This window comes from Pelodiscus sinensis, chromosome 7 (genome assembly GCF_052426305.1).
Source record: "Pelodiscus sinensis isolate ZL-2025 chromosome 7, ASM5242630v1, whole genome shotgun sequence".
Lineage (NCBI taxonomy): Eukaryota > Metazoa > Chordata > Testudines > Trionychidae > Pelodiscus > Pelodiscus sinensis.
The window spans coordinates 17178826-17202599 of record NC_143058.1 but is presented as its reverse complement, the minus strand read 5'-3'; the positions used below and the strand labels follow the sequence as shown (position 1 = coordinate 17202599).

Here is a 23774-nt window from a genome sequence, read left to right as displayed (position 1 = left end):
GGACGTGCTGAAATTCTAGACTCTCCCTGACACTCTAATCATATAATAAATATTACACACACAACACCGTGGGGGCAGACCAGTATTTATTTTCTTAGCACTCTCCCATTGGTTATAACACATAACAATGGTAACTTGCTTAGTAATTGTTAATGATTGAGTGGTTGTTGAATAGTTTATAGACTAAAAGGAGGATGTTGTCTTTTATTTATTTTCAATTATAGTTTGGAATTGGGTAATACTTTATAGTGAAGTCTGAATTAATGGTATGGAATTTAATTCTGATAATACCCAAGATGATCATATATTAGATCTATAGTCTACTCCTGTTAGTATCTTTGTCCTAAGGCTTTGCTCAATATTTGTATATAGCATGCCAAGAACATTTTTACTCCACCTGCCTGACCAGATTTACATAGTCACACCCAGGAGCAGTGATAGTGGAATTCCTATTTTGTAATAGTAGCTCTCTACTGAATATGGGTAACATTGGCAGTTTTAAGTAAATTCTAAGATTCTGATTATCTCAAGGAACAATTGTTGTATCCAGTGTTGTGCTGGTCCCTGGACAAGCCATATTAGACAAGATGGATGTGAACTATCTTTTGGTCCAACTTCTGTTGGTGAAAGAAACAAGCTTTCAAACTCATTATCAGAAGCAAGCTTCTCGTAGACGAGGCTACGCCAACTCAGTGGTACTAGACCCTGCCAGAATAACAGATGCAAAATCTGCAGACACATCTACTGCTACAGTGATCAGTTCCCTACGCAACATAGCTTTCAAGATCATGGGTCTACACGTGGCTGTCACAAAGAAGATCACAAGATTATTTCTCCCTTCTAAAAGCTTGAAAACCATTGAATGTAGTGGTGTGCAATTCAGGTCATAAAGCGATCTACTTCTGTAATGTGTTTGACATTCCTTTGTGTGGATTTGGTTCTGTGGCGTAGTTGAGAGTTTGTCTGTCTGTGTGACTGTCCAGTTGTTCAGAACTACTTCAAAACAGTAAGAGCTAGAATCACCAAATGTGGTATATAGCTTCCTCTTATCATAACTTAATATAAAGGTTTGGTTGTGCCAGGAAAATGGGATGTGCCTGGAATGGAATTGCTTCTTACAAAACCATACAGAAAAGAGACTCACCAAGCAGGTGAAAGGGGCTGCCTGGAGGCATATACCTCCAGCCCCCCTTCAGTCTGGAGTTTCCCACTCCCTAAGTGCCCTTTAGGGAGGGCAGTGTGGACTGAAGCTCCTATCCACCCATTCCCACAAAAATTTTGCTGTCCGTTTCCCTTCAGGAAGTGAGGGGAAGTGCACAGTTTGCTGCATTCCTCACAGTGCCTAGGGAGCGCAAGGGACAGAAAAACCTGGACCTGTCGTAGCCGAAGGACATACACCTCTCCTACAGTTGTGCCCTATGACACTGCAGCGGCCATGGAGAGGTGCTTTTTACTTGGACCTGCGTTGCTACTGCGGGGCTGTGTCTACTCTATGGAATTTTTCCGAGATACCAGAGGTATCCCAGAAAAACTCAGCTGTGTCGAGGGAACACGTCTGCTCTTCCGCCAAAAGTGTTGGAAGAGCAGATGTGCTCTTTTGGAAGCCCCATAAACCTCATTTCATGAGGAAGAAGGGCTCTTCTGAAACAGGTGTTTTTTCCAAAATTTGATGGAGCGCAATTAGTGTTTCTTTTTCTGAAAAAAGTGTAGTGTAGACATAGCCTTAGAGAGTGCTGGGCCAGGTGAGAAGTACCTCTCCATCACCACTGCAGGGACAGCCTTCAAACTGCATCCCTTATCCCTGACCTCACATCAGAGCAAAGATTCAAACGAAGCATTTTCATTTTTTTTTCCCAATAAACAAAAATTGAGTTAAGGACCGGAGCAATGCTGGCTCAGTCTTCTAGTAGAGAAATGTATCTTGAGTGGAGCAATGTATAATATGCTGTTAGTAGTACAGAATTTTCTTTGAGAAAGTTGGGGGAAGAGAATTCAAAGTGCCCAGCTTCCTCTGTGTAAATTAGATCTGACTGACTGGTTCACAAATGTAAGAAGGGTTTTAACATTCATAGAAAGTACTTTAGGGTATGATCTGCAAATATTGATGTTATATCAGTAGTCATTTCTGTAATATTTCTTACTAGCAGACTTGCCTGGGTCCTTTAGGCAGGGCCTTAGAGGTGGGTGTATGTGTGTAGGAGGCTGAGTGCCAGAGTTGTATTTTCTCCCCCCACCCCATTCCCTCAGCTTGCTCTGGGCCTTTCCCCCCCTGCCAATAGCCCCCTGCTCACTTGGGGACTATTTTCTTTCCCTGCTTCCAGCACCTCCCAGCTTGCCTGGGGCTTGTTCTCTCCTCAACTCACTCCTCTTCTCCCCTGCACTGGAAGGGTGAGGAAAAGGGTTTGGGATTGGGGGGGGGGGGGCGCTACTTATTGGTGTTCTGGCAGGCAAGGTGGTGAAGCCCTAGCCCTGCTGGCCCACTCCCTTGATCAGGGAGGGCAAGATACCTCTCGTGGGCTGGATCCGGCCTGCCAAGCCACCAGCTTTAGCCTGCATAAACCCCCTCTTCCTCTGCTGGGACCATCAGGCACGCAGCAACTGCTCCATGTGCCCCTCTGCTCCAGAGGGAAGGGGAAGGCTTCATGTGATCTCCCCACCCTCAGCCCAATCCTCAGCTCCTATTGTTGGAAATAACGAGCCAGTAGGCATTGAGAGATTGGCCTTGGGGACAGGGACAGTCCAATTCTCTCCACCCCCTAGAGCTGAAAGCCCATACGGAGGTAGGAGCCTGCGGTTTTAAGCAATCTGAGGCTGAAGCAGAGAGGTAGCCCAGCCTACCTTGGGGGTGTTGCAGGGCTGCTGGCTGGGAGACACTTAGATAAGCACCTCCCAGCCAGAGCCTGCCTCTGGCACCCCTGCTCCTCCTGCACATCAAGTCCTGCCCCCCAAGTCACAACCCAAACCCTCTGCATCCTCCTGCCCCAGGTCCCTCCCAGACCCCGTATCCGCTCCTCCACCACTTCCCCAGGCCAGAGTTCTCACCTGCACCCTCCCTGATGCTACACCCCAATCCTGATGCTATACTCCAATCCTATGACTGAAGTCACAACCCCCTCCTTTACCCAAACTCCCTTTCAGACCTCACAGTGTATCCTGCACTCCAGTCGGTTACCCTGTGCGCCCTTCTTCACCTAACCTCCATCCTAGACCCTGCATTCCCTCCACAGATCATTGTGGCCCTTGACTACTTTCCAAAGTCTTGGAGTGGTCCCCCACCAAAAATTGCCTGTCTCTGCCCTTGGTGATATGAGTCCCCCAGTGGACACTCAGTAGGATAGCTCTTCCCTGTAGGCTCACTGCCCTAGTGGCCACACTTAAATTGTGTCCCTTAGAACAGTAGCACCTCTGTTTGCATGTTATGGAAAATTGTCTTCTTCCCAGGTCTTCTGGTTCTTCTGGCATAATCAAACCCAACCATGCATTAAGTTAGGAGAAGAGGAGGCTGCATACTGAGTATGGTGGCCCTAGCTCTTACTGTTTAGGAGGAGTTCTTGGAAAAAACGGACTCAGACAGGTGCCTCTCTCTAGATATAGGTATCCTGTCAGTAATGGAGAAAGGACTCAATTACTACTGCAAATATGATTGGAGACAGGGTGTGTTTCCTATTTATTGAATCATACATTAGTCAGATACATGGTCGTTTCCAGGAGTGGCACTAGGAAAGTTACTTTAGTCTTGTAAAATACAGTTTGCTTTAAGGTGTCACTTTTTCAATGAGTTAAATCTTTCAGTGTTAACATAAGAACATGAGAGGCCATGCTGGGTCAGACCAAAGGTCCATCTAGCCCAGTGTCCTGTCTTCTGACAGGGGCCATTGCCAGATGCCCCAGAGAGAGTGGATGCATCATGATAAGTCTTGCTTGCCATCTGCTTCCAGCCTCTGACACAGATGCTAGGGACAACATTCCTACCCATCCTGGCTAATAGCTATTGATGGACCTAATCGCTATGAATTTATCTAATTGTTTCTTGAGCCCTGTTAAAGTCCTTGTCTCCACTACATTCATTGTCCAGTGAGTTCCACAGGTTGACTCTGCACTGTGTGAAGGAAAAACTTCCTTTTGTTTGTTTTAGACCTGTTACCTATTAATTTAATTTGGTGATGCTTAGTTCTTATGTTATGGAAACAAGTGAATAATTTTTGCTGCTTCACTTTTTCCACACCAGTCATGATTTTATAGACCTCTATCATATCTCTCCCCCCCCCCCCTTAGTCTCCTCTTTTCTAAGATGAAAAGTCCTAGTCTCTTTTAATCTCTCTTGATACGGGACCCGTTCCAAACCCCTAATCATTTTGTTAACCTTTTCTGAACCTTTTACAATGCCAGTATATCTTTTTTTTGGAGATGAAGAGACCACATTGGTATGCAGTATTCAAGATGTTAGCATACCATGGTTTTATATAGAGGCAATAAGATGTTTTCTGTCTTATTCTCTATCCCTTTTTTAATGATTCCTAACATTGTTGGCTTTTTTGACTGCTGCTGCACACTGAGTTGATGTTTTCAGAGAACTATCCACAATGACTCCAAGATCTCTCTCTTTGTTGCCCAATCACTTAGTTTGGTGAGATCATTTTTAAGCTCTGCTTTGGTCTTAACTATCTTGAGCAGTTTAGTATGATCTGCAGATGTTGCCACCTCACTGTTTATCCCTTTCTCCAGATCATTTATAAATTGGTTGAATAGGATTGGTCCCAATACAGACCTTTGGGGGATACCACTAGTTATCTCTTCCCATTCTGACAACTTACCATTTATTCCTATCCTTTGTTTCCTTTCTCTTAACCAGTTATCAATCCATGAGAGGACCTTCCTTCTTACCCATGACAACTTCAGAGCTTTTGGTGAGCAACCTTGTCAAAGGCTTTCTGGCAATCTAAGGGCACTGGACCACCCTTATCCACATGTTTGTTGACCCTCGCAAAGAACTCTAGCAGATTAGTAAGGCATGACTTCCCTTTACAGAAACCATGTTGACTTCCCCCAACAAATTTATGTTCATATATGTGTCTGAAAATTTTATTGTTTACTATAGGTTTCAACTAATTTGCCTGGTACTGATGTTAGACTTACTCGTCTGTAATTGCCAGTATCCCCTCTAGAGCCCTTTTTAAATACTGGTGACATGTTAGCTATCTTCCAGTCATTCAGTACAGAAGCTGATTTAAAGGATAGCTTACAAACCATGTTCCACAATTTCATATTGGCTGAGAAGATCTGGTGAATTTGAATAAGTTACCCAAAGCTAGAGGCTTGTATTCATTAGGACTTATTCTCTTGTTCTTTCACTTTTTCTACTTCACTTCTGTCCTGTCCTCTGTCTCAGTTTTTCACTCCATGTTAAGTTATGGAATACCATGTGGAAGTCTAGTCTAGTTGGTTAAAGGGGAATTCTCATTTTTAGAGTCTACATTAATATACAGCTGGTAACATGCTCAGTATTCAAGCCCAGTTTACACTTTTGAGTGCAATAGGTCAACCTTATTTAAGGGTAGATGTGACTAGGTCAACAAACATTTTTCTGTCAACTTATCTACTGCCTCTTGGAGAGATGCATTTACTAAGTCAGTGGAAAAATGCCTTCCATAGATGTAGGAAGCATCTACGTTACCATGCCGCAGCCATTAAACTGCAGCTCTGTATTTGTAGCAGTTGTAATGTAGAACTACTCTCCAAGACGAAAGTTGAATGAATGTTTCTATATTAACAATTAAAAGAAATCCCAATCCCTTATTTTTATTTTCAGGAGGCAGGCTTCTGTGTTCTTGAAGAATAAACACTGTGTATTTTTAGATCTGCTGGTCTATTTGCTTTGAATTCAGCCTTTTTATTGTAAATGCATCTTTCATCTGACCGTATTTTCTTTCAGGCTTCAGGGTGTGTGTGAGTGTGTGTATTCTGGACAGTTTCCTACACCACAAAACTACTAAAGCAACATGTTGCTCTCTGCAACAACCTAGCTTTTGTTTTTCTAAGAATCTGCTGAGTTTCACATTTAAACTATTTTAACTCTTTTTGTATGCTTTTCTATATTGGATGTCACACTTGATGAGGTTTAGGTTTTCAAGTTAGAGTATGTTTTCCAAAACTTACTGACACTATTTCCAGTAGTATAACCATTTAGTACTTCTTCCAAAGATCTCAGAGTGCTTACAAACATTAATCTTCCTCACTTTAGTGAGGTAAATATTTTCCTTGTTTTACAAATGGGGAACTGGCTGTAGGAGGAAGCTGTTCCAGAACTGGAAATAGTAACAAGTTTTCCTGAGTCCCACTTTTCTGCTTTAAGCAGAAGTCAGTTTTTTTTCCTCCTACATAAATGTGAGGTGGATTGAATTCTGGCTTGTATGTCATCATCAGACTAGTTAGTAAATTGCAATTGTAAGAGCAACTTTTGCCTAAAGTTCATACAAGTAAAATGAACAGCAGAAGTTGGCTTTGCAGACCTGTCACTTAAAAACAAAAAACAAAAAACAAAAAAACCCACAACTTGATTTACAGATTCAGGATTGTCTGTGGCAGTTAGAAGAATCTTCCTTGTATCTAATCTTGAAATTCCAAGATTGTTTGTTCTTTGTCCGATATCTGTTTAAATAGAAGGCAGATCTAGATCTTAGGAACTGAAACCCCTGCTCTACTTAGACAAACTGCCTCTTTTCTCTGGTTTTTTTTGGTTGTCAGTCATGCCACACTTCCTGATGTGACATTCAGTGAGCGCTTGATATGTGAGTAGGCTTTTGCAGGTTTCAGTCTGCAATCAAAAAATTTGAGACCTTGCATCTACAAATTTGTTACCTGCTTTAGATGCTCTGTAACAATCTAAAGACATGTGCCAGTTAAGTGTTCTCCAATCCCTTTAAAGTTAATAGTAACTAACGGCACTCTACAGCTGTCAGGGTCAGTCCCTCAGATTATGACCGTACTCCTATAGACCTGAAGTTTTGCCAAAAGTTAAATGGGAGCAAAATAATGCTTTTCATAAGCAATACCTAACTGCTTTGGCCACATTGGAAAAGTTATACTGAGATACAAAATAAAAAAAAATCCTTTCTGCCTCTTATCCCAAAATGATTCCTAGAACCTGTCATTACATTGTAAATAAGTTAATATTCAACCTCAGTTAATTTGTTTGCTGTAGATACAAGTTAATTAAATGAGTACTTTTATATTTATGAAAGCTTCCAACAGTGATTCAAAATGCATTTTAAAATTCAGAAACCTGCAATGTGAAAAGTTAAATGTGACTAGTAGTCTTCAAGTAAAATGAGCTAATTGTACAGTTAAGTACTGAATTCCTCCAAAACATAAGGGTAAAAGAGGAATTCTGTACAGAAGTAATTTGTAAAACCTTGAAAGAAAGCTAAGTGCTGACTACTATTGTTGCACTTGTTTTAGGCACTAGCATATAACCCTAAGATTTTTCACATTGCTTAGAAAATACTAGCAGTTGACCATAAAGCATTAATTGGCTTTTCTAATCATGCATATAACTAATATTACTTTGAACTTCGCTGAGAAAAATGTAAAGCAGTATGAGTGTCTGAGAGTGTCTCAATCTGTCTGAGAGTAGCTAGTTAAAGTGTAAACTTCCTGCTGCTACTTTTCTAGTACTGTTCGATCAGCAACACCCATGTTACGCTGGTTTTGGACGTATCTTAAGGATAGCTTTTTCTGCTCATGCCAGATGGAGTGAAAACTTCAATGCTAATAAATGAGACTAGGAAATAAGTTCTCTTTTATGGTCTAAATAAATCTTCAGAACTGAGAGACTAATACAACTGTCCTATTCATACATTTAATGAATATTAAACAATTCTAAGAATGCTCTGTTCAGCCTGTGAAACTTGATCCTTTCAGCAGAAATATTTGTTTTTATATATTCTCTTTAAAGCTGAGCTTCGATGCCTTAAATAGTATTGAGTCCAAGACAAAACCCCTCCTTCCCTCTTTCTCAGTATAATGGTGAATTTCAATACATAGTAACTCCTCACTTAACCTTGTCCTGGTTAACATTGTTTCGTTATGTTGCTTATCTATTTGAGTATGTGCTTGTTTAAAGTTGTGCAGTGTACTCTTATAATGTAGCTTGACTGCCTCCTTTGTCCATTACCTGTAGGATTTTCTGGAAAACAGCCCATCCTCGAGGAGGCTGGGAACCGGGGTGGCCAACAGCCCTTGTACAGGTCCCCTAAGTTCCCTGTGAAGTATGGAGCTGGGCACCTGCAGTTCAGCTACCCCTTCCTCCACTGGTGTGCTGGTCTTGCCTTTTTCCTTGGAGCTGCTCCCCAGAGCCTCCTGCTTGCTGTGCTGTAGGTGAGGGGTTTAGGACGGCAGAGGGGTTCACCTTCTCTCACCTAATCCAGTCATCCTCTCCTACTTCTTATACTCTGTCCACAAAGCAGGTGACAAACAACTACAGATTTCTAAGTTTAAACTTCCTGGCCCACTTAATGGCAGTAACAACAAGGGGTCCTGTGGCACCTTAAAGATTAACAAAGTTCTGAAACTTAAAAGGGTGGAGTACTTGAAGAAGGGTCTGTGTACTTAAAGGAGCAATGTGTGTTTCTGTCTGCCTATATCAAATTCACACACACTTTGTGTGAGTTCTCAGTCTCTAACACTGTGCAGCAGAAAAAGGTATACACTCCAGTGGGTTCATCATGTTTAGTTTCTGCAGCCACCTCCATGCATTGATTTTCCTCAGTCCATGCTGCCTTGAAGAGTGTAAGACTACATTTACAAGAAGTTTTACTTGTAGTGCGAAGTTGGATTCCTAGTTTAAACTCTTTGAGTTAAAGCCAGGTCTTAATTTTACTATGAGATATCATTTGGTCTAATACATGAGAAGTTGGAATATACCAAACTCTTACGATTGTAGCAAATTGCATGCATGCTTTGGAGCCAAAATGTTGCAGTTTTGCAAGCTCAGTAGAATCAGATTGTTTGTCTGAAATTCACCATTTTGCAGTACAAGTGATGTACGTATACTGAATAATGTTAATATCCAAAAGACAATATAGGGGTTGAATGTGGAAAGTATGGACGCATACTTTTCCTCCTCTATGTAAAAGTACTAACATTTACTCTGTATGTGACACTGATTTTTGCTTCCTATTATTAACTGCCAGCAGCATCATTCCAGCATCTTTGATTATGTAATCACCACTGACTATTACTCAAGAGTGAGGTTTGTAGGCAAGCAGAGCATAGTCCTATTTTTCCTATGGCTCTACTAGCGAATCATATTGCTGGAAGAGACCTCAGGAGGTAGAGTCCAGCCCCCTGCCTAAAGCAGGACCAATCCCAACTAAAACATCCCAGCCAGGGCTTTGTCAAGCCGGGACTTAAAAACCTTTAGGGATAGAGATTCCACCACCTCCCTAAGTAACCCATTCCAGTACTTGACCTCCCTCCTGGTGAAATAGTTTTTCCTAATATCCAACCTAGACCTCCCTCACTGTAATTTGAGACCATTGCTCCTTGTTCTGCCATCTGTCACTACTGAGAATAGCCTCTCTCCATCTTGTTTGGAACCTCCCTTCAGGAAGTTGAAGGCTGCTATCAAATCTCCCTTCTGCTGGATCCTCTCTATTGGGTCCACATCCGTTCTGTAGTGGGGGGCCTAAAACTGGACGCAGTACTACAGATTTGGCCTCACCAAATAAAGGGTTGTTGAATAAAGGGGGGGAAATCACTTCTCTAGATCTGCTGACAGTGCTCCTTCCAGTGCACCCTAATATGCCATTAGCCTTCTTGGCTGCAAGGGCACATTGTTGACTTGTATCCAGCTTCTCATCCACTGCAATGCCCAGGTCCTTTTCTGGGGACTGAACTTCTATCTAGCCAGTCGGTCCCCAGCCTGCAACAATGCTTGAGATTCTTCCTTTCCAAGTGCAGGACTCTCTACTTGTCCTTGTTGAACCTTATCAGATTTCTTTAGGCCCAATCCGTTGAGGGGGAAATCTCGCTCCCCTGGGGTACAGAGCCCCCAGAAGGGTTCGAGGCCGGAGGTCATATCAGTGAGGCAGGAAAGAAACTTAGAAGAGAAAACTTTATGATGCATGCATGCAGGCTGTCACTTCCAAGAGTGAAGCAGCAGCCCTGACAGACAGATTCAGGTATCCTTTATACAGAATGCTTAGACAGCTCAGTTGTGGATTGTTCTTCTTTAACATATCAAAGTCTCAGCAGAAGTACTTTGAGACTTCTGTTCACCCCAGGAGTGCTAGAAGTAAGTTTTTACAGTACACAAAGCCACATGAGAACTTGAGTGGAGGAGTCTACAAGGCAAACTGTGACAAAGATAAGGGTTTACATGACAAATTGTGACAGACTAGGAGTATCCATGAATTTGAGATAGTCATTTGTAAGGGTCTTTGATTAGAGCTAATTTGATTTCTCTCTGTTACAGGGAGAGAGGCCTGGAAAACTTTTTAACCCTTTCAGCAGTTTTCTTTTAGAAAGTTATGATTTCTGCATAGTCTCCCCTTAGACACAATTGGAGTTATTTGATTTTTCTCCCACACCGTCTAGGTCACATTGGACCGAATACGTTCCTTCCAACATATCTACCTTTCCCCCCAGCTTAGTGTCATCCGCAAATTTTCTGAGGGTGCAATCCTTCCCTTCGTCCAGGTTATTAATAAAGATGTTGAACAAAACCGGCCCTAGAACTGATCTTTGGAGCCCTCCGCATGAAACCGACTGCCAACCTGACATCGAGTCATTGATCGCTACCCATTGGGCTCAACACTCTAGCCAGCTTTCTAGCCACCTTACAGTCCATTTATTTCCTTAACTTGCTGGCAAGAATATTGTGGGAGACCATATCAAAAGCTTTGCTGACGTCTAGGTTTATCACATCCACTGACTTCACCATGTCCACAGAGCTAGTCACCTTATCATAGAAGCTAATCAGGTTGGTCAAGCATGACTTGTTCTTGGTGAATCCATGTTGACTATTCCTGATCACATTTCCCTCTTCCAAGTGCTTCAAAATGGATTTCTTGAGGATCCTCTCCATGATTTTTCTGGGGACTGAGGTATGACTGGTCTGTAGTTCCTTGGATTGTCCTTCTTCCCTTTTTTAAAGATGGGCACTACATTTGCTTTTTTCCAGTCGGCTGGGATCTCTCCCAATCTCCATGAATTTTCAAAGATAATGGACAAAGGCTCTGCAATGACATTTGCTATCTCGCTCAGTTCCCTCGGATATATTAAAATCCATACCCATGGATTTAAATCTACAGTAGTGCAGTTGAAAGCTCTTTTACGTAGGTGCTTTTATCTGACAGGAGACCGCACTCCTGGGAGTGGCTGGAGAAACTCTTCTGCTGATATAGTGCTGTCCGTACCGACACTTACATAGGTGTATCTGTCACTCGGGGGTAACACTTCAGAGCAATGTTAATTATACCACATAAATGGTAGTATAGCCCTAAAAACTTGTTTCCTTACTCCATAAAAAAGATTTTCATTGAATTGGTGAATGTTGAGCAGAGAAGCACAAGTTTATAGTAACTTGCTTTGAAAGGCTAACTCCGTTCCTCAATCATAAATATAATTTGACACTACAGAATGTGCTTTCCTAGTTACATCTAATCAGAACAGGAGCTGGGATATCATGAGTAATATTTAGCAGCTCTGGGGTGGTGGGAGAACCCACTACAATAAAAGAAATATTAAGAATCATTAGTTTCTCTCATTTGGGTGAGGTTAATATTACACATTCCTTTCAGGCACATAGGTGTCCCTTGGTAAATATTTTTGTTACTTTTATGAGGATGGTTTTTTTTTTTTCCCCCTCAAGTATACAAATAAGGTTAGGGTTGTGCTTTAAACAGTACAATATTTTAGAAAAACATTGTCAGTTTCAGGCTTAATTTTAAGTGGTTCACCCTCATTGGAAATTTGAGTTTGTCCACTTGACTGCTCAAAAGGAATGTATTTAATATTTCTGTGATACTAATCATTATAAAGTATCTTCAACTCATTACTGATAGGAATATTAGTAGCATAACCTGTTTGCCTTTTGCTTTCCAGGTATACAAAACTGGGATATGCTGGAAATACAGAACCTCAGTTCATCATTCCTTCATGTAAGTATATGTTTACACGTGCACTAAAGTTCATGGTCTATTTATTTTTAAAATCCGAAAGGTAGAAAGGAGCACATGGCAGAATCATGATGCACAGGGCTGGAAGTATGGACATGAAGGACTAGTTGACAGCTTGTTGACTAGTTGCTCGCCCTCCCCTTTGCTGCCTATATCAGAAAGAGACAGCAAAGGTGTGGGGGGATGGGAAGGAGGGAGTACTTCATTGGCAGCACCGCATGGAGCCTGGGGCCAGACCCTGGGCTCACTGTAGCGCTGCTGCTTTGAAATGCCACTGTGGGAGCCTGGAGGCAGGCTCCTCCCAGCATTTCAAAGCGGCAGCGTCACACAGAGCCTGAGATCAGCTGGGGAGTCCCCGGCTGATCCTAGGCTCCATGCAGCGCTGCTGCTTTAAAATGCTGCAGCGGCATTTCAAAATGGCAGTGCCACAGGGAGCTTGGGGTTAGCAGGCAGTCCCCTGCTGACCCCAGGCACCAAGTGGCACCTTGGCCTTTAAAGTGGTGCCTTTTCAAAGGTGGAAACACCCTATTGACCAGTCAAATAGTGGATGCAGAATTAATCAACTATTCGATTTACCTGCAATTTAACATCGCTAGCTGGAAGTAGAATTTAAGCATTTGTCTTGACCATTAGGGAATTTTCCAGAAGATACACACTCAGTTTATGCAGAACATGACCTTTTTTTTTTTTTTTTTTTTTTTAAATAATACAGCCTTTGAGGTTGAAAGGCTGGCAAAGGACGCTGGCTTTAAAGTTACAGTAGTGCAGGCTAGGCTCCCTTTAATTTTTTTTTCCATCCACATGTGGAATGAATTTTACGTGCAGTACTATATTGAGGTAATTTTGAGATCTGGTAGCCTTTGTGACTTTATCAGATTATGTGGGAAAATCATGGGAAAACTCCATGTGAGGAAAGATTAGCACAGTTTTGATTAAAAAGTGCACAGATAAGAGAGGATTTAATAGATTTACATGAAATAATGGATTAGAGAAGGTAAATTGGGTGCTCCTCTTTATTCTCTCCTAATGCAAGAACAAGATGGCATTCCGTCAAAAAGGAAAGCAACACATTTAAAACGGATGACAGGAAACATGTTTAACATTGTGAGTAACTGACTTGTGGAACTCACTGCCAATAGATATTTCTGTATGCAAGAGTTTATAAGCATCTGTAAAAATCACATGCTTGTATGATCAGGCAATGCTCTACTGAGGGATCCTGCTGCTACTTATGGCAGGTGGGAGACAAGTAATTTGCTTTTTGCAGCTCTCTTCCTCTGCTCTTCCCAGGATTCTAGTGCCCACTCCTTCCTGCTCCTAGCCTTAGTGAAACTACTGACCAATCCTGCACCTCCCTGTCCTTTGTCCCATCTCCATCAGAACCCATGATGAGTGGCTGATTGAAACTCAGCTTATTGCCTGCTCTAAGACTAAACTAAGTACAGTAAATTGAGTGCAAACCAGAGCTCTATAAACCTAAAGATGTAAGTCAGTGCTTGTCTACTCGAGAAAAGGAAAGGACATCTTTACAGACACCCCTTCTCTTAGAGCCAAGAAATACTCTTTCTCCCCCCTCACACACACTCTGCCCAGCATTAGAAAGACGTCCCAAAGAGTGAGAGGAGGTGCCTTTTATAGGTCTGGAAGACAGTGTGTGAACAGGTGTATGGAAAAGTGATTGAGAGGGGTTTGTGGGATAGTGAGAAAACAAGAAAAACAGGATAAGACACAACAAAATACATAGTCAACTGAAGGAAAGGAGGAGGGAAAGAAATATAAATAACAAATGAAACAATACATTACAATATTATTAATATAAAGCTATTTCTACTTATATTTATATTGGTCTGTTGCTTTGGATTCTCATTAACAAAATGTTTCATATCCCATTAGTTTCCTGAAACATCCAGTTGACAAAAAACAACAAAAAAGCTTAATGCAGGAGTAATAATTTGCAATTCTTCCTTCTGAGGCCATAGTAGGTTTATACATTTGAAATAATTTAGCCACACAGTAACTATTTTGAATCATGTAAATATCATCAGCTCCTTTCAACAAATGGAGAAATAGTACTATTATTTCTCTAATAGTACCTTTATGACACAGTAGTTTGGTACTCAGTGCACGGGATAAGAATAGAGTGCTCAGATAACCTTTCTCAGTTTCTTTAAATGTTACTATTTTTAAAGTTACTTTACATTTCAACTCAATTGTACTAGAGTAAGAAAAACAATGTGTCATTTTCTGTTTTCCAGTTGTGGGAGCAGCAGCAGTTTTTTCAAAGTTGATAAATAATGTAAGCCCCAAAATAAACTACAAGATGTTTATAAGTTGTGTACAGTGCTTCTGAGGGAGCCTGCTTTCCCTCTCCCCGTCAGTCCCAGGTGCCCCAGAGAGAATGAACAGAACAAGTAATACGTCCATCCCCTGTCATCCATTCTCAGCCCTGACAAACAAAGCGTAGGGACAATTTCATTTGTTGACCCCATTTCTTGTATTATGGGAAAGTATAAATAACTTTTTCTTTCCTTACTTTTTTCATATCAATCATGATTTTATAAACCTCTATCATATCCCTCTTGTCTCTTTGCTGAGCTAAAAAGCTTCCAAATCTCTCTTCTTATGACAGCCATTCCATACCTATAATCATTTTTGTTCCCCTTTTCTAAACCTTTTCCAATTCCAGTTTGTTGTTTTTGAGGTGAGGTGCAATCCACATTCAAATACAGTATTCACAATGCAGGCATACTATAGTTTTATATAGAAGCAGTACAGATTTTTCTGTCCCTTATTGATTCCCAGCATTCTTTCCTTTTTTGACTGCTGCTGCACATTGAGTGGATATTTTCAGAGAACCATTCACAGTGACTCCAAGATCTTTCTCTTGAGTGGTAACAGCTATATGTGTAGTTGGGATTGTTTTCCAATATGTATTATATTGCATTTATCAACATAGAATTTCAGTATGAACATTGAGTATCAAACAGAAACAGAATAAACAGTAGTGCTTAATTGTTGTTGCAAAGTAAATATTGTGGAGGGTTTGGGCTGTCCTGGGTTTTTTTGGAAACCAAATAATTTGTATGACTCAGCTTAATGCATTTAATATTCCCATTTTTATTCTAGTATAATTGAACTTTCTTTTCTATGTGGGTTTTTAATTCAGAAATATTCCTCTCTTTTGTTCAGGATCATTTTTTCTTTTTAATGTTAAATATCATGTGCAGTGTACTGTCTATAATTTTGACTTTTCCTTTATACTTGCATTTGATTATGCCTTGTACATTTCACCAAAAACTTTTAACTAGTAGCCAGTTAATTCACCTACAAATTTCATTTTAAGCGTATCGTGAAAATCACTATTTCTTGACAGGATATTGAGAACAGTATTTAGGAGCTAATGCTCAATTTACAGAAAATGTTACTGAACAAATGTCTTTAACCAAATAAGCCATTTTTCATTATTTTTGCATTATGATATTGAAGCCAGACTTTTCACTTAAGTATGGACATAAATCTATTTACATGGATTAAAATATTTAAAACTTGTATTTGTACACCCCTGGGTAGTCACATGTTTGTTCTATTTATTCATACTTCATATCTTCTTCTTTGCTAGTAATTCTAATATGATTATCATGATCTGCTTTAGACATTAAATATTGGGATGGGAATAGCCTGAAATTATGTAATGGAAAGGCCATCAAGGAGAGAGTATAATCTCTCTCTCATATATATATATATTCATATATATATATATATATATATATATATATATATATATATAAATAAAAATAAAAAATGTTAATCTTTAAGGAAATAAATAAATTTTAAATATCCATGAGTAAGTTTATAAATCACAAAAATTGCCATCATATATAAAATACTGTGGAAATAGCTGCAGTCTAAATGGGACTTCTATCAAAAGGCTCAGTGTGCAACACTACCATTCGATGAAATTAACTATTTCCCCATCTGTCCTTTAGGCCAAATTAGATAATTACACTAACTGCATGATCTTAAACTAATCCACTATCCTGAATAAGGTAAAATAGCATTAGTAATCCCCATTAGATAAATGGAAATTGTGGAAAAGCAGTACATGCACACACAATCATTCTGAAATAAGTGAGACTCTCTTTTAAAAACTTATATATTTTTAGTTTCTTTGTCTCCATCTTTGCTATTTGAATTATTTGTTTTCCTTTGACTTTAATCATTGGCTCTTTTATTCTATTTGATTCTTGGGGGAAGGGAATGCTTATTGTTTAACCAGTTGTTTTTCTCGTTCTTGATTTCCAGCTCTCAATATTTTTCTCTCCTGCAGTTCCCTTGTATAGATCTTCCTTATAAATTCTAAATATGCCTCAGTTCTGAACAAAAACTTTCTAGAAAAATAAATATGAATTATTAGGCCAATTGCATTGTTCAGAGAAACTGGTATTTTCACAACTTAGTGTTCACTTGTTTTTCTTTCTATGCTGTGTCCCACCTATTTGTTTACTATCCAGCAAACCATTCCTCTCTCTGGCCTTGGATAATTAATGTTTTTATTGTGTGGTATATGTTCAAAATATCACCTTATTTCCCCCACCCCTGAGAAGTCATGGGCAGACTACGGACTGTGGATCACATTCAGGCTGTCAGCCATCTTAATACAGCCCTTGAGCTCTCACTGGGGAATTGGCTTGCCTTGCCTCGGCACTGTAGCTGCAGAATGGGTCAGAGGCTTGCTCCAAGTGGCTCCCATTAGCATCAATGTGTTCCCCCTCTGATATCTACATATAGGGGCGGCCAGTGTGCTTTATGCACTGATCCTGCCCTAAATGCTGTCTCCAGCATCTTTGCATAGGAGCCAGAGAAGGGGGTGTAAGAGTGGACATGCTATGCTGCTGCTGCTTCTGGGAGCTGCTTGAGGTAAGCACCACTCAGAGACTGCACCTCTGAGCCAAACTTCATACCTCAGCCCTGATCTCCCCCCCCTTCCACCATTCAAACCCCTTAACCCCAACTCAGAGTATCCTTTTTCAGTGCCCAAGCGGGAGTCCTGATCCCTCTCCTAGCCCAGAAGCCCCTCATCCCCAGTACTACTCGCACCCCACCCCAAGGTGGTGCAGTCACCCTCTCCCACATCCCAGCACAAATTTTGTGAGCATTGATACCCCTCTATACAATTGTCATACCCCAATGAGGTCCTTCAGGCCCAAAAGTTTGCCCGCCCCTACCCCAGAGCAAGCATTCCTATTTTTTTTGGAAGACTCATTCTCTCCTTTTTCCAGTTGCTCCATGAGTGTTTGAGCACAAAAGGCATACAGATACAAACATCTGCCGCCTCTTTCTTCTAAAAGCTATTTTTTCTTGTGCTGAACAAACCAAAGTCAGCCACTCTCTGATATTACTGGAACTGTTTCCATCTTCAAACACCATGGTAACCTAGTTCTTCCACTATCCAGATTTAATATCCAGTTTGTATTGTCACAATAAGTGACGAGGAGTCCTGTGGCACCTTATAGACTAACTGAAGTGTAGGAGCATAAGCTTTCGTGGGCAAAGACCCACTTCGTCAGATGCATGACGAAGTGGGTCTTTGCCCACGAAAGCTTATGCTCCTACACTTCAGTTAGTCTATAAGGTGCCACAGGACTCCTCGTCGCTTTTGCAGATTCAGACTAACACGGCTACCCCTCTGATAATTGTCACAATGTGTTGCTTTTGTGAGTTGCTTCATTTTTTATTTTCAGATACAGCCTAAAATGTAGACTAGTTTCAAATTCAGCAGTAAATATGGAATCATCCTGTTTTAAGTTTGAGCATCAGTAAATCACTTTAAGTAGAGAAGCTCTGGAGGTTTATAGCAGGTAATGATGTCTATCGCAAAACTCTGACATCAGTGCCCCCCCACCATCTCTCTCCCACACCCTGCACAGCAAGCAGGAGGCTCCCAAGGGAGCAGCTCCAAGACCGAGGGCAGGAGCAGCAGGACAGTGGATGGAGGGGCAACTGAAGTGCTACAGTTGATAGCTTCCTGGCTAAACAAGTCAGTATCACCTGTCAAGAGGCTCCAAGATCTACTGGTAGATTGTGATCTACTGGTTGGTGACCACTGCCTTACATTTTAGTGTCTTGTCTGCTCTTAATGTTGATGCACATTGAGCCGATGTTTGTTTTTCACCTGTCTTTCTGGGTACTAAGCAGCTATTAGTTGAATGTGGAGGTAAAATAGTCCTTTGCTAGTTGAGGTGAGTCTTCGACAGATGGAATAAACAGCCATTTTATTGACATGGCTAAAGTATTAACTTTTGCGTTGTGTCCTTGTGGGTGCTCCACTTTAGGTGCTTAAGCACCTCTTGAGCTCTTGATCAGAAATTTTCAGTTAGCCATCTCTGCTTGATCTGGGCATTCACCCTGTGCTGCCTCATATCACACACAGGCTATATACAGTGTGCGGGGTGAGCCACCTCCAGTTCTCTGTCACGTGTCTGACTGAGACTGACCCCTAATATGGCCACCTTGAGTGTGCCTCAGCTTTTTATATTTCTAATAATTCTATATTAAATGCCCACCCTCAGCTTCAGCATCCATGTCTTCAGCATTCCATGGCTTAAATACTAACCCATTATTTGGTATCGTGGGAGTACAGCTATAGTAAGAACCTCTTGCTCATGTGTAAACCAGAATCTCCGCTCCTCATGGTTACTGCGCAGCTCTTGGACTACCTTCCTCCAGTGCCAGAGGACTCTCCACTGAGGGTACTTCTCATTTGGAAGGAGGAAAAAGGCAACTTTGGTTGGTCTCCTTTATTTCTTTCCAGGCTTTTCCAACGTATCCCACGAGGAATCCATTCTCTAGAAGTCATAGGGAGAATTGTGCATATCAGTGGATTTTGGATGCCACCTTATGCCTTCCCTCTCCCTGACTGCCTACTGATAACAATTTACCAGACAATGGGGTACTGTCTTATAAGGAGGAAAGAGTTGTAGAGCCCTCTCTTGCCTAGACTTGAGGAAATGTTTGAGGAGCAGGAGGCTAGGGAAGATAGGGAAGCCACCTCTCAAATTCCTACTTGATTCTTCTCTCTGGGTGAGATGTTATGGTTCCATGGCCATCTTTTTAGTAATTTAATGATCTCAGAAAGTAACTGACTTTTTTTATATTCCTTAGGGTGGGGGTCAAAAATTTACAGCACAAACTGTTGGATATTCTGCAGTCAGCAACACCCCATATTCGTGTTAACCATCATTGAGGTGCTCCTGGATCCAGCTATGCTGCTGTGGCAGACAACCTTTATTCTGCCCAAATTTGAACAGGCAGATAAAAAGTATTGCCCCTAAGAAGTCTGTATTTTTGTTTTCCTACCTCCCCCATCTAATTCTCTCTTTGTTGATATGATAAAAGAGCAGAGTAGACAGTGCCAGAAAAGGCTGGATGCCATTAGGCAGAAGGCTTATTCTTCAGCATGCCTGAACTTCAGGATCATTATAATCAGGCAGACAGGGCCACTTAACATTTTGCAAATTATAACCGGTTCATAGCTTTTGAGTATTTCCTACAAGAACGTAAAATTAATTCCAGTCTGTTGTCTCAGAAGAGTGGTTGGTGGTCATAACTATTCTTTCAGTATCCTTAGATGCTGCACATGTTGCTACCAGTTGCATCTCTATGGCAGTGATTATGTACAAGACATCGTTTTCCTCTCTTGGGGTCTCCAAGAAAAGTATAGAACACCATGGAGGCCCTCTTCAGCAGTTGCAAATTGTTCTTGTAAACCACATATGAGTCCTTGCACATATTAAAGAACTCTAGGCCTACTTTACAATCCCTGGGTGCACATACTCCTACTAAGAAAAGGATCCACAGACTACCCAGAGATTGCATCTTCTTCAGTTTCCAGGTCCCATGTTTCAAATACCTCAGAAAGAGACTTACGTTTCATAGAGAAAGGGTCTGCCCAGTAGCCTTCCATAACTAACTGTCCATCTTTAAAGCCACAGTTTTGATGGATTGGTCAAAGGTTTGAAACCTCCAACATCTCTGTTTATAGCTGCACTTACTAGCACTTTGGCGACTGTTTTGCCTATTTCCAACATGCCTGGAGGCAGATTTCTATAGTTAATTAGGTCATAAAGATCAGGGCATCAACCCCCTCCCTCCCTCCCAATCTTTTCCCTCCCTTCCTCCTCAGTATCCTTTCTGGGTACTGAGCAGCTATTAGTTGAATGTGGAGGTTAAATTGTCCTTTGCTAGTTGTGGCGAGTCTTCGACAGATGGAATAAACAGCCAGTTTATTGACATGGCTAAAATATTAATTTTTGAGTTGACACATTTGCTGTCCCTCATGAGTCACCTTAAGTGGAGCACCCACAGGGACACTACTTGAAGACATTACTCATTCTGTATAGTAATTATGGTTCTTTGAGATGTGTCCCTCTGTGTGCTCTACTATCCACCCTCATTTCCCTCTCCTTTGGGCTGCTCCTTAGAGGAATTTGAGTACAGAAGGAATGGAGAGCAGCTTGCCCACACACTTTATGTAGCATGAGGAGGCTAGGATGTATGCCTAGGCCAAATGGGTGCTAGCTGAAAATCTTTGATCGTGATCTCAAGAGGCACCTATGCTTCTGAAGTAAAGCATCAATAGGGATTTGCATCTCAAAGAGCTGCAGTTACTGCACAAAGTAAGTAATTTCTTCTTCTGCACTGTATGGTTAGCATTGCATCATGTTGACATTTTTGTGTTCATGACTGTGTTGTATTATTCAATACTAATAGTGTTTTATTTTGGGCAGACTTAAAAATCTCATGAAATTGCTCTATGCAGACTGATTGTACTTGCACTAGAGATAAGAATGGTAATGATTTCAAGATGGCAATGTTTTAACGTTAATTCAGAATGTAAATAATTGAAGTATGACAGAAGCTTCAGGAGACATAACCTACAATGTAATTTTTATATTTGTGTTTTATTAAAGGTATTGCAATCAAGGAATCGGCAAAAGTTGTTGACCAAGCACAAAGGAGGGTTATGAAAGGTGTGGATGATTTAGACTTCTTTATTGGGGATGAAGCAATAGAAAAACCAACTTATGCAACAAAGGTATTAAAGGATATTTCTTTTCTATAAATGTAATAGTTGTAAAGTCCACTGTAAATGGTTTCTGGTCAATCTTAAACTGTAAAGAATGCTTTTGAAAGAAAATGGTGTTAAAATTTGTTTTAATGTTCAGCAAGTTATGGTAACTTTTTCTTCATTTGGAGATAAGTACACTAATTTCTGTTTTGAATTACCAACTGTGGCACTCTCCAGTATTAACTGTCTATTCTTCTTCAGGTAATGTCCTCATAGGTGCTCCACTGTTGGTGACAGGTCATTCCTGGAACTGCAATTGGGAACTTTTTCTTAGCAGTTGTCAGTCAGGCGGTGCATGCACGAAAGGCACCTCGCCATTGGTGGTTTGATGCCTCTTGCATTGAGCCTGACCCCTCCCCACTTCAGCTCCTTTCTTACCACGCTTTCTCACGGATGGAGCTCCTATCTCGCCTCAGGTGTCTATTCTCTTCATGCAGATTTTCAGTTTTTATTCGTGCCTTTTTATCACTTTAGTGTTATTAGCTAGTTATCCATTGTCTGTTCATCATGCTAAAAAAAAGGGAAGCTATATACTGGGCTCTCTGGGGTTTAAAAAGTGTCAACAATGCAATGTCCCCATGCCTGCTTCTGTTGTGCATAATTTGTGTATCTATTGCTTGGGGGTGTCACGCCCCCCAAAAATGCGACCTCAGCAAGGGCCTCACAGCAGAGGCCAGGAAAGAAGGGGAATTTCAGGTCTGTATGATACCCTTTGAAAAGGCGTTACAGCCTACGGCGGAGCTGCTTCCCATTCTACCCACGGGAGATCTGCCTAAGAAGAGGTCTGCTTCTCCCTCACCTCATAAATATTAGAAAAGAAAGGTCTCCCCTGTGAGGTTGCTGCCCCATAACCTGTCCCCAGCCTGAGTAGGGGAGACAAGCCCAGCACCTCAGGTAATGCGGTGCTGAGATCCTTAGCAGGCACCACGGCTGCAGTGCGCTGCACTAACCCAGGGCTGATATGCTCATCGTCAGTGCTGGAGAGATCATGCTGGCAAACCCTGGCACCGCTGCAAGCGGCGCCTCAAGACCTGGCGCTGAGAGAGTGTGGAACTCGCTGCTAAGAGGCTCCGCAAATCTTCAGCACTGCTTCTCAGCGTGCTGACGTTAGTACAGGTGCCTCCTCCCTCAGAGGCTACAGCACAAGCACCACAGTCAGAGCATGCTGGCCACGCTGAAGTAGCCAGAACCACTCATGCCTTAACACCACCTGAAATTAATGACAGACACTTCCCTTCCCTTCCCTTAGGGAACCTTCTCTTGTGCCGTTTTCGCCTTGCACATCTCCAGGCTATATTTGATCTCCATTGTTACATGAACGCTTCAGACTTGCTGAATACCGTCAGAGGAGTGTTTTCTCGTCTGTATACTCCTCTCCTACTACATCTCACAAACATCATCATTACCATGAAAGATCTTACCACCCACCATGGTACCCTGCATGGCAGAACCCTCCTCCCCATTACCCACTCGTTGGGTTCAATGGGAGAACTGGCGACCTTGTAGACGCCGCTCCACAGCCCCATCTACTTTGCCAAGGAGGCTCCCACCAATCTGCCCATTCCATTCCCTCCTGACTACTGTAGAGTTAGAAGTGGTGGAGGGTCAAATTCCAGCTGAGCACATCGACATGCAAGCCCTACAGGATTCTCCTAGGGACAATTCCTCTTCATCTCCTGATGAAGCCATAGTTCTGGATGACATGCACACCACCAAAGTCTTGAAGCAATTTCAAGAACTTTTTTAAGAGTGGCCACCAGCCAGGAAGTTCAGCTTCTAGTGGTAAAGGAGAAACAGCATCATCTCCTAAAGAACATCTGTCCCTCCTCTCAAGGAAGGATTGCACTACCAATTGATGGAGCCATCATGAAGGTATCTGATAACATCTGGCAGACACCCGCCTCCATCCAGCCAACCTGCAAAAAAGCAGACAGGAAGTACTTTGTCCTTCTCAAGGACTTAGACTTCCTTTTTTCCCATCCCCAACCAAATTCACTGGTAGTGGTGGATGCAGCAAATCAACACTTGAAAGCCCCTCAGTTTAAATCTGCACCCAACAACAAAGAAACACAGAAAATATACTCTTGCCACACTACAACTCAGAATAGCGAACTACTCCGCACTCCTAGCTAACCATGATTTTTGACAACTACTCTAAACTGGCTGAACTTATGGGAACACCTTCTGGACTTCAAAAAGCCCATTTTCAGGGCAGTCATCCATAAGGGGAATACTATCGCCTGTTCTGCAGTACTGTCAGCAATAGAGGTGGCCAACACAGCAGCAAACGACTCTGCCAGCTGTTGTGATAAGGAGAGCCTCCTGGCTGCATGCAGTAGGGGTGCCTAGGGAGCTTGAAACCAAGGTGGAGGATCTCCCTTTTCACAAACAAAAGCTATTTGCGACTGACACAGTTGAGAGGCTACATAATAATGACTGTCGAACCACTCTTCGTACCCTAAGCATGT

At 41.7% G+C, this 23774-nt stretch overlaps 1 protein-coding gene across 1 annotated transcript in view; it reads left to right on the top strand.

Moving 5' to 3' along the window:
* The window catches only part of ACTR3 (actin related protein 3), a 64766-nt gene that overhangs the window by 21968 nt on the left and 19024 nt on the right, over window positions 1–23774 (top strand). Inside the window, exons 2-3 of the mRNA XM_075933255.2 lie at window positions 12106–12161; window positions 21149–21273. Coding sequence (XP_075789370.1) covers window positions 12106–12161; window positions 21149–21273 — 181 coding nt within the window. The remainder of the gene's footprint in view (window positions 1–12105; window positions 12162–21148; window positions 21274–23774) is intronic.